This window comes from Phyllopteryx taeniolatus, chromosome 1 (assembly GCF_024500385.1).
Source record: "Phyllopteryx taeniolatus isolate TA_2022b chromosome 1, UOR_Ptae_1.2, whole genome shotgun sequence".
NCBI classification, from domain to species: domain Eukaryota; kingdom Metazoa; phylum Chordata; class Actinopteri; order Syngnathiformes; family Syngnathidae; genus Phyllopteryx; species Phyllopteryx taeniolatus.
In genome coordinates, this window is record NC_084502.1 from 30376496 (window position 1) to 30391264 (window position 14769).

A 14769-nucleotide genomic window follows, 5' to 3' on the forward strand; every position below is an offset into this window, starting at 1 on the left:
GACACACATGATTTGCTTTCGCGGGCCACATCAAATGATGTTGTGGGCCGAATCTGGCCCCCGGGCAACCAGTTTGACACCTGTGACTTAAGGCTTCTTTATACTCTCACGGACGGCGACTGCGCTGATGTCACTGCGGCTATCCGGCACGTAGTTTGCCTTTATACTCTAGTGCAACCCACGCGCGCAGTTTTGAAAATGTACTGCAGTTCACCTCCAAGTCGAGGGTGTCGTTACAGCTGGTATTGGCAAGGACACCACAGAGTGGAGTTTCCTCTGGATATTTTTGGCCATTTCCGGTAGCCGTTTTTTTTACTTTCCTCTCAATAACAAGGAACAAAGCAAGAACAATAGCGACCGTCGAACAGTGTCTGCTAGAACAAATGGACCTAGATGACCAGATGATACGTTTAGTTATGCTGCAAAATCGATCGAGAAGGCGGTGGCGTAGACGGTATGTAAAACCAAGGGGCACGCTGAGTACGTCATCACAGCATGTGACTAAAACGGACCAATCACGAGAGATGATCTCCATGGCGTTCGACGTGCAGCAAATATTTTTGCCGTGTGCGCGGCAAGCTATGCAGAGGGAATTGCGGGGCAATTCATCGGTCACGTGATGCAATGCGACTGCGGGAATATAAAGAGGCCTTTAGCCAAACATTTGTGTATGTCACTGCAGCCTTGCTTACCTTAGCTTTTGGAGAAACTATGTGTGGTTACGGTATTATGTAAATTAGCCAATGTCAAAATGTAGAAGTGCTCACTCACAAACATTTTGGGTAATAGTCAGCTAGCAAAAGATTAACTTTGTTGTGTAATTTCACACTTAAGTGGGTCGGCACTCCAGACACACAACCTTTTATAGACGACACATTCAGATTTACATCATACTGTATGTCCCCATTAAAATTAAATCCATTCATTAGTTTTTTTTACAGTGCTTTATTCAGTCCTCGTTAAGGTCGTGGCCCACGAGTGAGCTGAAGTCTATTCCATCTGACTGGTACACTTCGGACCGGTCACCAGCCAATGTCAGGGAATATATAGACCAGTGCTGCCCAAACTACAGCCCGGGAGCCATATGCGGCCTGCCGTCTGTTATTTAACAGCCTGCGGCATATCCAAAAATGAAGAATTTACATGGCCTGTGTTGTTTGCCTGCTTTCTAGACTTGGTGGCAAGGCAGAAGAAGTAATTTGTTCTTACCTCTGACTTCCTTGTTTTCCATCTTTCATACATTCTGTAAAACACACGTCAGAATTGCGCGTCAAATCATCTTATTACAGATTGCTGTTGTTTTGGTTCGAACAGTGGAGATGTGATTCTGCTGCTGCTCAGTACATAGGCGGCTCTACTGTAGTGGGATACAGGACGGTTGACCAACCAAAAATCCTGAAAAGTCCTTGACGTTTTCCTTATCACCTACAATAACCAATGTTGTTTTCAAAATAAATATGAAGAATTGCTTTGAATAGCTTTACCTACACTGATTAGAGTTGGGCATCGAGACTCAAGAACCGATTGGAAACATGACTAACATTCCGGTTCTCCCGGATTTGTTCAAATTGAAAAATTTTGGTTCCCAGTTTCGATGCCTACAGTCCCCCGACCCCGGGGAAGAGAGTGGCGAAAACCAACGAAGAAGAACGCGCACAAAGACGTGCTTGTGCCCAACGGGGGCGGCGAACAAGTGTGTCTTGACTTTGTTAAAATTAATGATCAGTCGCCTTAGTGCAACACTTGGAATAAGATTATATTGTTCAAAGGAGGCTTTCACGATGTGTAGAAGTCTGACGCGCTCCCTCTCATTCCGAGCTTCACCCTACACCGCGTGGAACTTCTGTCAAGCCAAAACATACAGTCATACATCTACTGTATGCCAACATTGAGGCAGCTAACAAGGTAAACGGTTGGTTTCACTTTTGCACTGGTGGTTTTTACCATTTATTTTAGTCTTCAAACCAACGTAAGAGCCAATGACAGAGAAAAGCTTTACATTGAGCTAAAACTTCCCCAAAGGTCAAACTAGCAACTTTACATCACAGTGAATTGGGAAAAAAGTCACATAAACGTCTCACAGAATCACAAACACTAATCTTGTGCCTCATCATTGGGTAGGTAAAGGAATCAACGTTTTACAGCATTTGGTTCATTACTCATTTTCTTGCCTTCTAGGTTTACTTTTCATTTTCAAAATTCACCGGTGTCGTGCGAAGTTACTTTTCATGCCAAAATGCTGAGATCCGGTGAGCACCCTTCAAAATAAAAGGCTACAAGCTTAAAACAGGAAGTCAAGTTAAAACTTGCACATAAAAACTATTTGACGTGAGAAAACCATCCAAAATAACTGTTTTAACAAAGCTATATTTAACTTTTAGCTGAAACATTAATTAATGAATATTAAATCAATTGGGTTAGTTCCACACGCATTGCCTTTTAGTTCATAGGGTTGATATTGATACTGGTTATAAAGAACCCTGAGTCAAATCTTCATTTTAGTCCATGCTGCAGGCTGCTAAGAAAATGGATGTTCATAATTTGGACACCATGCAAAGTTTTTTGACCCAGCCCCTTAAAAGAATCGTTTGGAACCGGAATCGCAATGAGGAACTGGAATCGGGACCAGAATCGCTCAAATTCAATTAAAATGATGTGCAACCCTAACACTGATGGATTGTTTTTAGAATTATAAATAGATTAAAGGTGAGGAATGTCAACGTGGTCCTCGCATTCTTCAATGTTTCTGTATGTGGCCGCTGGAAGAAAAGGTTTGGCCACCTCTGATATCAACAGTCAATGGAGTAGTTGCCAGCCAGTGTCAGAGCAGGTTAGACAAAAAATAATTTACAGTTCACGCTCACATTCACATCGATGGACAATTTCTTAGTCTTAAATAGTGGACAACATTAGAACTCCATACAGGAGGGCCGGAGCCTAGATCCTAACCATAGATCTGTGAGGCAGACGTGCTAACCACTAGTTCACTGTGCTGCCTAAAACCTAATCCACTGTATTTAAAAAAAGAAAAAAAAATTATTTTCTCCCACAGGGTCAGCAGATCAGTGTGCAGGGCCAACAAGTGGCCCAGACAGCTGATGGACAGACTATCGTCTACCAGCCAGTCAATGCAGATGGAACTGTTCTACAGCAGGGTAAACTAAGCCACACCCCATAGCACTGACTGGCCAATCACAGTGCATTACACACTTTCACCCCTCCTGTTATGTTCTGGGTCAAATTGATTGGAATTGCTGTATTTATTGTTATTCTTTTGATGAATGAATCACCACTTTGGGGGTTTCAACATGCCAAAAAACTCAATAGTTTTTGCAGTTGTGTGTATTCTGGTGAATATACAGTGCCTTGTAAAAGTATTCATACCCCTTGAACTTTTTCCACATTTTGTGACCTTACAATCACTAACCGCGATGGATTTTGTTGAGATTTTATGTGATAGAACAACACAAAAGTATCACATAATTGTTAAGTGAAAATGATATACGTTTTTCAAAATTTTATGCGGAGATGTATCTGAACAGTGTGGTGTGCTTTTTTATTCCTCACCCCTGGACTCAGATACCCTTAAATACAATCCAGTGCAATCAATTGCTTTCAGAAATCACCTGACAGCTGTTTTAACTAATTTTTGGGTGCGGAATCCAAAACTGATCTCAGTTTTTCTCTATCACGTCAAGTTTTTGCACAAAGTGAGAACAAAGGAAATATATATGTCTGTAAATAAAACACTGAGATGGAATAGTTACAAGCTTTGAAAACTAAAACAACAGCATGAAACGAAATAGAACTTACAATGGTATGGTTAAGAGAGAAAAGCCAGCACAAATCCTCTTAATTCCTACTATGCTAGATTTCTGTTTGCAGATATTGATAGTACTGCCCTATTGGGATGTGCACACACCCCTCACCACACTGTCACAATTGTGACTCCACAAACATGTTGGCACATAGCTGTAGATGAGTCCAATCGTAATCAGCTGGCAAGTCTTACTACAGCTTATCAGTGGAATTTTGCTTATCTGGAGGGTAAGCTATGGAGAAAAAAACTGACTGCAATTAAGGAATCAGCATGTCACAATTTTAGTTTTATTCAGCATAAAAATCTAACCCAACAGAATTTTAAAAAATTGTTTCCAAGTGTAACTACCTGTGTGTAATCTACTCTCAGTATAAATACCTGTTCTGTGAAGGCTTCAGTAGTATGTTTGAGAACATTAGTGAACAACACCATCATGAAGACGAAGGAACTCACCAGACAGGTCAGGGATGAAGTTGTGGAGAAGGACGTTTAGAGCAGGGTTAGGTTATAAAAATATAATTTCCAAAGCTTTGAACATCTCAAGGAGCACCAGTCAATCCATCTATCCATTTTCTGTACCGCTTATCCTCACTAGGGTCGTGGGCGTGCGGGAGCCTATCCCAGCTATCTTCGGGCGAGAGGCGGTGGGCACACTGAACTGGTTGCCAGCCAATTACCGGTGAATCCATCATCCAAAAATAGAAAATGTATGTTACAAATGAGACCCTACCAAGACATGGCCATCCATCTGAACTGACAGAGCAAGCAAGCAAGCAGGAGAGCACTGGTCAGAGAGGCTGCCAGGAGGTCCATGGTCACTCTGTAGGAGCTGCAGAAATCCAGAGCTCACATGGGGGAATCTGTCCACAAGACAGCTACAAGTTGTGCGCTACACAAATCTGTGCCAAGAAGAAAGCCATTGTTGAAAGAAAGGCAGGAGACGTCCCATTTGCCATGAAGAGGACACCGCATACATGTGGAAGAAGGTGGTTGTGTCAGATGAGACCAAAGCTGCATTTCTGTCCTAAATGCAAAGCGCGAACACTGCTCATCACTGTAAAACATGGTGGAGGCAACATCAGGCTGTGGAAATGCTTTTCTTTGGCGGGGACTGCAGGGAAGCTGGTCAGAGTTGATGGATGGAGCTAAATAAATGTACTTTGGCAATCCTGTAAGAAAACGTGTTGGAGGCTGCAAAAGACTTCAGACTAGAAGGAGATTCAGAGACCGTAAACATAAATGGAACGGGTTATTTAGATCAAAGAATATTCATGTGTTGGAATGGCCCAGTTAAAGTCCAGACCTAAATTCTGTTGAGCAGCTGTTTCAAGACTTGTGAAATTGCTGTTCAGTCGCTCTCCATCCAATTAGGCTGAACTTGAACTATTTTGCAATGAATAGGCAGCAAAGATGTCAGTGTCTGAATATGCGGTTGCTGGTAGAGGCATGTGCCTCTCAGACCTGCAGCTGTAATTGTAACCAAAGGTGGCATTACAAAGTATTGACGTAGGGGGGCTGAATACAAATACGCACAATTTTTTTTCCACATTTTTCAACATTTATGTTTTTCACAATTTTATTTTCTTCAAATTTTAAAAACTATGAATCATTTCTGTTCCACTTTACAATTATGTGCTGCTTTGTGTTGGTCGATCACATAAAATCTACAGTTGAACCTCTGGTTACAAACTTAATTGGTTCCGTGACCCCGTTTGTAACCCAAAATGTGCTTAAATTGAGGTCATTTATCCCATTGAAATGAATGGAAATGCAATTCATCTGTTCCAGAATTAAATTATACGTAGCCTTATTTGATCAGTGTATGGTTAAAAATAAATAGTTCAATTTAGAAATAAGTGAAAACACATTATTATAAACGAAACTAAAATATGATAACAGTTTATTGCTCATTAACTAAGGAGGGGAAAGAGAAGGAAAATTATACCTACTAATTGAAGAAGAGCCTTTTTCCATAATAACATTGTGAAATTCTGATTCTGGTGTTTTTTCTTTTGTCTGTTTTTTTCTAATTAATTGGTTGATTGTGGCACAACAAACCGATCCAAGCAAACTTTTTTTCTGTTAAAAAAAAAAAAAAAAAGAATTCAGAAAGTGGGACGTCACATTGTCATTTAAAAGATTAATTGCTCTCTTTGCCAATTTGCTGCACATTTCTTTTGATCATTTTGTATTGCCTCTGTCATGCTATATAACCAGTGAGCCCTTTCTCATTTGTATCAGTCTAACAAAGAGGGGAAAAAACAAACAAAGATACAGTGCCTACCCTAGTTGCATTGTGTGATGTACAGTCAATGACTGTGGCACAACGCACAGTTCTTTCTGCTCATCTATGAAAAGTGCTTCCTAACATGATCTTTAGCAGTTTCCCTTTTTATCTTTGGTGCCATTGTGACAGTTTAGCCCTTTGAGTACTTTTTTTTAATTTAATTAATTTTTTTTTTTTTAAAGAAAAGTTCCCCGCGACAGTGTTTATAATGTGGCGACTGCTGGTCGTATCTGATTGGCTGGAGGCATATAGGCGGAACAAGCGAACACCTCTGTAGAGAGCTATTTTGACGTGATTATGCCAATATTAACCGTTCGTTGTTTTAATTAAAGACACAATTCAATAAATAACATACATACTGTAAGTAGTTTTTTTTTGACGAAAATAAAAAGATTTATGGACTTTTTTTTTAACCACGTCAATCACAAATGCTATTAGATTTGTGAGTGGATGGTCATGGAATGTCCCTTGAACGTATTTCCACTTTACGTTCCAGAGCAGACGAGTTTTCAGTTTAGATCCAAGCGTTATGCCCACAGTCAATGATCGACACGCAGCGCGAGTAGAAGCACAACGTAGAGCCTTCCATTCGTCCATACCAAGACTGTTCGCAAACTGAAAATCAAACGGAATCAGAATCCTCTTTATTTGCCAAGTATGTCAAAAACACACAAGGAATTTGTCTCCGGTAGTTGGAGCTCTAGTACGACAATAGACAGCCATTTTGACAAAAAAAAAACTTTTGAGACATCATCCATTTTATGTACCGCTTATCCTCACTAGGGTCGCGGGCATCCTGGAGCCTATCCCAGCTATCTTCAGGTGAGAGTCGGGGTACACCCTGAACTGGTTGCCAGCCAATCGCAGGGCACATATAAACAGTTAATGTCTTTACATTCTCTTTATATTTTGGTTTTATCTGTTGCAGTGCTGTTTTTCTTGATTAAAACAAAAAATACTGGCTGGAAAAGATTCATGGCATTTCAGTTCATTTCAATGGTGAAAATTAGTTTGAAATACTGGTACAAGTAAATAGAAAAACATAAAGAATAGATTCATACGAAAATCTCAATTGTGTATTTGCCTTCTGCTTTTGAGTTCTCATCTTAAAGGAGGATCTGTGTTTCTCAGGAATGATCACAATTCCCGCCGCCAGCTTGGCAGGTGCCCAGATTGTACAGGCAGGAGGTGCCAACACCAACACCACCAACAGCCAAGGCACTGTGACCGTCACCCTGCCCGTCTCTGGCAACATGGTGAATGCAGGTGGAATGGTCATGGTAAGACCCAATGTCGAGGTACCCATTATCTTACTGCTTTTGCTTTTTTTTCCCCCTCACGTAATCACACACGTGGCTTGGGGGAACAGGGTGTGGTCACAGTGCTTCAAAAGAACCAATTATTGATTTTAATTGAACTTTTTGATAGTTATTTTCTGCTTCATGCAATCATGCTTCTCATAAATAAAGTGTAAAAATGATACTATTATCATTCTGTTTCCATACATTATCATAGGCAACTTTAATGACTATTTATATTTTTTAATTACTTTATTTTTTTTATATTTGCTCTCTAATTTTACAAGCTGAACAGTATTTTCGGGACAAAATCAAGTAGTACAACTAGCAACGCGTCAAGATTTCCCAAAAATGACTTCAACCTGAGTACAATGCACAAACAATTTTGAAAATCGGCTGATGGGTTCCAGAGAAATTGAGTTTTATGGATGGGGTAAATAATTGACTTTGTGGAACGTTTTTGTGTGATTTCGCCTAAAGAAAATGTGGTTAAAAATGCCTTTTAAAATTAGAATAAAATAGTATAATTTGATTATTTCACAACGTATCTCCTCAACCGTTTTGTTTCGTCTGCTACTTGGGGAACCATTTATCAGATTGGCTGACAAGTTTCAGTTCAAAATATCCACTAATAAGCTCGTACAAGTGGAAATTCCAAGGGGTTCTCCAAGTCAATGTGTCAAAATTTAGCAGAATTTGTAAAATTTTGTTTTTGTTGTTTTTTTAATATGACTGAACAACAACCATCATTAATTTCTTTAGGGTTATGTTTTGTTTAATGATTATGCTTTTCTGAAATGCTTGTTTAATTTCAATCCCATTAAAATATAATTAAATGTGTTTCACCTGGCCCTTCATGTTTTCTTTTAATAATTGTACCCATCTTACAAATTCTGCCTGGGTAATCAAACATATGAGCACAACTGTGTTTTTTCTCGTTTACTAAATAAAAGTAGGGCTGTGAATTTCAAAATAAGAGCAAGTAAATTTAAAAAAAAAATTTCAAATACAGTGCTTATCCTCAGAATAATTCCTGAAAAAGACTAACAAAGTACAGATAATACTTCATTTTGGTCATATGGGTAGAGGCAAAATCATGCATTGTAAGAATGCATTATACTTTGGTAGAAGGGTTTTCCACAATTTTGAGGTCAACTTTGGGGGTGCGTATTATACGTGGGTGCGCATTATACACGAGAAATTGCGGTATACTGTTGTCGCTACTAGTTAGCGGAGCATTAGCATGTCAATGGGTTTTGCTGTTAGTTGTCCAGTTCACTAGTTAGCATGTCTCTACAGGCTTTGACCGTTAGTTGTCCAGCATTAGCATGTCTATGGTTGTCATAACTAGGTAACCATTTGCTTATTGCGGCTCCAGTTATTGTCCCTTTAAGTGTTCCTGTAAATTGAAGCCTGCTCATTAAAACAAAGACGTGTATAAGTAATGTCATTTGAGTGAAGTCCGCTTTAGTGCACTGTTAGTTTAGTGCAGTAGTGAGCAGATAAACAGTCCTGCCACATTTATAATTGGGACTATTTATTATTGTCAACCCCATTTATGCCGTTGTATAGCCTAATCAGTCTTTTTTGTTTACATTTAGATCAATCTGTTAGTGCTGGGCCATTAATTGGTTTTATTGTTTAAGTTTATTGTTTTTTGCAAGAGCAGCAAGACCCTCAAGGATTCTTTATACTCGCGCGGGCGATGACCGCGCTGACGTCACTGCGGCTATCCCGTGCACAGTTTGCCTTTATACTTGAGGGAAACCCACACGTGCTGTTTTAAAAATGTGCTGTAGTTGTCTTCCAAATCGGCGGTGTCGCTACGGCTGGTATTGGCTAGGACCCGACAGGGTGGAGTTTCCTCTGCATTTTATGGCCACTTCCAGTAGCCGTTTTTACATTCCTTTCCGGAACAAAGCAACAACAATGGCATCCGTGGAACAGTGTCTGCTAGAACAAATGGACCTAGATGATACGTTTAATTATACTGCAAAATCGATCAAGAAGGCAGTGGCGAAGGTGGTATGTGGAACCAAGGGGAACGCTGCGTACGTCATCACAGCATGTGACTAAAACGGACCAATCACGAGATATGATCTCCGCGGCATTCTATGCGCAGGAATAATTTTTGCCATGTATGCGTCAAGTGCCGCATAGGGGCCACATGGCCCAATGCATCGGTCACGTGATACAATGCGGGCGCGGGAGTATAACGAGGCCTTCAGCTGTGCTTGAACAGCATAACTTGTAACATACAGATATATTATACACATTGTTTGTTATTACAAAAAATCATATTATAAATATTACTCTTGTTCACTGTCTTTCTGGTTGAGTGTTTGTTTTGGCGCAAATGTTCCTGACAAAATCAAAATATTACTGAATATTTAGAATGTAACTGAGAGGTGATGATAGGGGTTGGCATCTCTGCAAGTAGCACCTGAGAAATTACATAGCTCTCCAAGTACCACCATCATGGCCAATATTAAAATACAGCATAGCGTAATAGGCCTACGTGTTCATCAAAAACGAGAGAGGTTTTATTTCTAAGTATATTTAATATTATTATAAGCCACTTTTGTTACATAATGCATAGTTTGCAATATAAATGTGTTGCACAAACATTAATTAAATAGTACTGTTTGAATTTAAAAGGTAAATACAACCGAACTGTACTTAGGCTGTGATTCTTTCATGCCCACGAAAGGGAGCCCGCGTACCACTACACTCTGATAATCATTATCGTAAACATTTGGATCATTACACCTGCTGGTTACAGAAGTACCGAAGGACGGTCTTTACAGAATGCTAACACTTAGTTAGTTTGTTAGCTTGTTTGTTGCTGGTTGGTTTTATGCACTGTTTGTTCCGGATCAGATGGTGCCGGGAGGCGGCGCAGTCCCCACAATGCAACGTATCCCTCTGCCGGGCGCAGAGATGCTGGAGGAGGAGCCCCTTTACGTGAACGCCAAGCAGTACCACCGCATCCTGAAGCGACGGCAGGCACGAGCCAAGCTGGAGGCCGAGGGCAAGATCCCGAAAGAAAGGAGGGTAAGGCTCGTTTGTCCTCACTGTAGTTCAACGGGGTCAGTCAATAAATCCAATACAAACGCTCATTTTCACTCTGGCAGAAATACCTGCACGAGTCTCGCCACCGTCACGCTATGCAGCGTAAGCGAGGCGATGGAGGGCGTTTCTTCTCACCCAAGGAAAAGGAAGAAATGGCGTTGGTGTTGGCACAGGTAAAAGCACATCGGTCCATCTCTCCTTTTGTTTTCTGTACCACCAAAGCTGGGGTCAATTTTGGTTGACTGTAGCTGAAATGCAAACTGCGCTTTTGATTGGATGCCGGTCAATTGCAGGGCACCTACAATAGACCTTTTCTCAATGACGATACAACGTACTTCTAGATGGCAATAGACAGAGCACTCTCTGATTTCACTATGCATAAACAAACCCTCTGTCATTTGAGCAAGTCAGAGCGATTAAATGATGACTTGAGTCTTGTTTTCTCTACCGCCGTAGTTTTATTGTGTGATGTGTCAGTTGAAAAGATGTTACGTGAGCTAAATTGCTTTAAAGAGAGACAGCACATCAGCTGTAATTTACATTTCAATGGGTAAGTTGGTGCAAAAAGAGACGTGGTGGAAATTCAGACATAGTTAACATGTTCATTGAGGGACTGTCTTATTAACTGACCTTTCTGTTGCTTGGTTTTGTGGCACAGATGTTTTTGTTTTTTTTAATGCTGAAATGGATATCATGCCGTAGAGCTGACATACTGTAGCTAGCAGGCTATCCATTATGTTGTCCCATCTTACTCAAACACACACAATCAAACATTTTATACATAACTGGGACCAACTCCACAATGGAGGTTTGCATTAATTCCGATGTTTTTCTTCAAATCGGTTAATCAAATGAATTTTTTATTTATGCTGTATCCATTTATCTTGTGGAATTATTAGTTTATTTATTGTAAATTATTACAATATTAGTAAAATAAATAATTTTACAACAAACTCTTAGAAATCCATATCGTAATAAAAACAAATCCATACATGAGCTGCGACACAAACCGAGTCAATCAACAAGCAGAACAACCAGTGAACGCTATGCTGTAATTCAGTGACACCCACGTCACTCACCAAGCCAGGCCCCACCTTTTAAAACTATACACACTCAGAGTCACACATGCTACAGTAGGACATGAGGATGGTGACCCCAAATGGACAAACATATCTGCACGTCACTTGCACTTTATTGTGTTTAATGATGGAAAATCATCCGATGACTCGATTAATTGATGGAATAATCTTTGGAACATTTAGTATTCCAAAAATAGGGCTGGGGGATTAATTGAAATTTAACCGTAATTTCGATTTTGGGTTCTCGTGATCATAAAAACATTCGAAGAAAAACAATTAATGTGCCGCGGCGCTGGTTGTGTATGTAAGTTCCTGCGTTGTAAATGCACCCTGAACACACCCTTTGTTGCTTGTAGCAAGCGTGTGACGCATGTTCTTCTGCCCTCCCTGAGCGAGCTTTAAGCTGTTTACTGACACCCCAGTTGGAGTTTACTATAAAACTAAATGCACAACAAAAATAATTACTCACATTGGATATTTACATACAGGACACACATCGTTTCAGAAATAGCCTGCTTATGCCATCAGTCAATAGAAAACCCTATTGACGGGCTGGTGAACATTAGCATTAGATCATGGGAGTGATAGACCATCAAATAACGAATTTTTACACACAAACGCCGTTGTCACATCCAGACAGACAATATAACAATACCCACGGTCATATATTCTTCCTAATCTGTAGAAAACGAGTTTAATAAAGTTTTATTGTGACTTTCTTCTTCTACTCGTTATAGCTTACTGTCATATGCAACTCCATGCATGCATCACTCTACACTGCCCCCAAGAGGCCAAGGCCAGGCAGGAACAGCAGTCATGGCTTTGTAGAAAGACACAAATTCTTTTTTCCCCCTGACGGTCTGACATGAAATCAGATGGGTTTTTTTCCCCCAAAATGTATATAATAGACAGTACAGTCACCCCAGGCTTCCGAATGTTTTTAGCCATGGCTGTATGTATTTTTTGTTTTTTATTTCAATTTTTTAATATATTATTAATTTTAGTTGTTACAAATTTATTTTGTGGTTGTTCTATGAAGTTATATTTAAAGTTAAGTTTTGTTAAGTAAATAAATACTAAGTTTCAAAATCAATGAATAATTGTGTTTATTAATCGGGATTTCAATATCAAACAAAATAATGGTGAACATTACTTTTTTCATAATTGCCCAGCCCTACTAAATTATAAAAATATTGAGTAGCTGCAGCCCTACATTTTTATTTGATTAAATAATTTGTGAAGGAATTATCATTCAATAAATTATAAGTTGAACATTTATAATGAGAATGAAACTATTTTACATGCACATCAAAATGAACTGCTCTATCTGTCTGTTTTAATAATCAGATGTGGCCCTTGCGCACGAAAGTTTGCTCAGCCCTACACCACACTGCGAGTGACTGCGACCTGGCCAATACAAATGCCAGAGCATTTTATTTACGAGCGTTGTTGATTTCATTTTATTTTCCATTTTAATACATCATCCTCAAAGCATTCTGATGCCCTTGTTTCTATTCCTGTCCCAATGTGCTTGCTATAAATAGCCAATGTTTCTCTTGACAGCAACAGCAGGAAGCAGTACAGGCAGCAGCCGACGACACGGTGGCGCAGATGATCCGAGTGTCGTAGCATCGCCTGGTTGACTATTCATCGTGTTTGCCAGCTACTCTTCTATTCTACTCTTCACTCTGGGCTTCCGGCCAGCAGTGGCAGCCCCTCTCTTCCTTTTTTTTGTCTGTTATTGAAGAAATCTATCCTGTGGCCAAACACTTTGTCCACTATTATTTTCCCCCTGGACTAAAGTAATGGTTACACCTTCTCGTTTTTTCCCCCCTGTATAGAAGAAGTGCTCCTCTCTGGCCAACACTAAGCACCTGCTATTTATTTTCCCCCTTGGATGGAGTTACACCAAGTCAAACTCTCATCCTGCTCTGTTCAATGCCAATAATGAGCCATGGATACATGTAAATGGTACAGCCTTTTTGTGCTTGTAGTTAATGTATATGTTGAATTCTTCTTTACTTTGACCTCCCCCCTACACACACACGCACACAAACAGTTGTATACACAGTTGAGAATATTGTATATTAATGATTTTCCTCCTCCCCAGCTTTTTTGGACACATTTTATACAATGTTGTAGTTGGGATTTTTATTTTGTTGGGAAAATGTCCTATCAAGTGTTTGAATTGTAGACTTTTACTCATCAAATTAAACTTTTTTTTTTTTACATGAACTGTTTATAAAAACTTAATTGGTAGAGCACCTGTTAATTAAACTGCAATAGGTCACTCGTGTGGTTGTCACTTGCATTTGAACTGTGATGCTCCATTGTTTGTCATATATATATATATATATATATACATATATATATATATATATATATATATTTTTTTTTATGCTTCATAATGCGCCACACATTTTTAATGGGAGACAGGTCTGGACTGCAGGCTGGCCAGTCTAGTACCCGCACTCTTTTACTATGAAGCCACGCTGTTGTAACACGTGCAGAATGTGGTTTGGCATTGTCTTGCTAAAATAAGCAGGGGCGTACATGAAAAAGACGTTGCTTGGATGGCAGCATGTTTCTCCAAAACCTGTATGTACCTTTCAGCATTAATGGTGCCTTCACAGATGTGTAAGTTACCCATGCCATTGGCACTAACACAGCCCCATACAATCACAGATGCTCGCTTTTGATCTTTGCTTCCATAACAGTCCGGCTGCTTCTTTTCCTCTTTGGCCCGGAGGACACGACGTCCACAATTTCCAAAAACAATTTGAAACGTGGACTCTTCGGACCACAGACCACTTTTCCACTTTGCATCAGTCCATCTTAAATGATCTCGGGCCCACAGAAGCTGGCGGCGTTTCTGGGTGTTGTTGATAAATGGCTTTTGCTTTGCATAATAGAGTTTCAAGTTGCACTTACGGATGTAGTGCCGAACTGTATTTACTGACATTGGTTTTCTGAAGTGTTCCTGAGCCCACGTGGTGATAACCTTTACACATTGATGTCGGTTTTTGATGCAGTGCCGTCTGAGGGATCGAAGGTCACGGGCATTCAATGTTGGTTTTCGACCTTGCCGCTTACATGCAGTGATTTCTCCAAATTCTCTGAACCTTTTGATGATATTATGGACCGTAGATGATGAAATCCCTAAATTCCTTGCAGTTGTACATTGAGGAACATTGTCCGTAAACTGTTCGACTA

The 14769-nt window shown here is 39.9% G+C and overlaps 1 protein-coding gene across 6 annotated transcripts in view; it reads left to right on the top strand.

The window, feature by feature from the left end:
* nfyal (nuclear transcription factor Y, alpha, like) overlaps positions 1-13846 on the top strand; it is a 28574-nt gene extending 14728 nt beyond the window's left edge. For 3 of the 6 annotated variants that reach the window (XM_061788049.1, XM_061788057.1, XM_061788085.1), the window contains 5 exons: positions 3053-3155; positions 7239-7405; positions 10286-10459; positions 10540-10650; positions 13120-13846. In XM_061788049.1, the coding sequence (XP_061644033.1) occupies positions 3053-3155; positions 7239-7405; positions 10286-10459; positions 10540-10650; positions 13120-13185 (621 nt within the window). In that variant the 3' untranslated portion in view covers positions 13186-13846. The remainder of the gene's footprint in view (positions 1-3052; positions 3156-7238; positions 7406-10285; positions 10460-10539; positions 10651-13119) is intronic. The other 3 variants (XM_061788067.1, XM_061788076.1, XM_061788094.1) reach the window with 1 other exon arrangement.
* Positions 13847-14769: the final 923 nt, after the last annotated feature.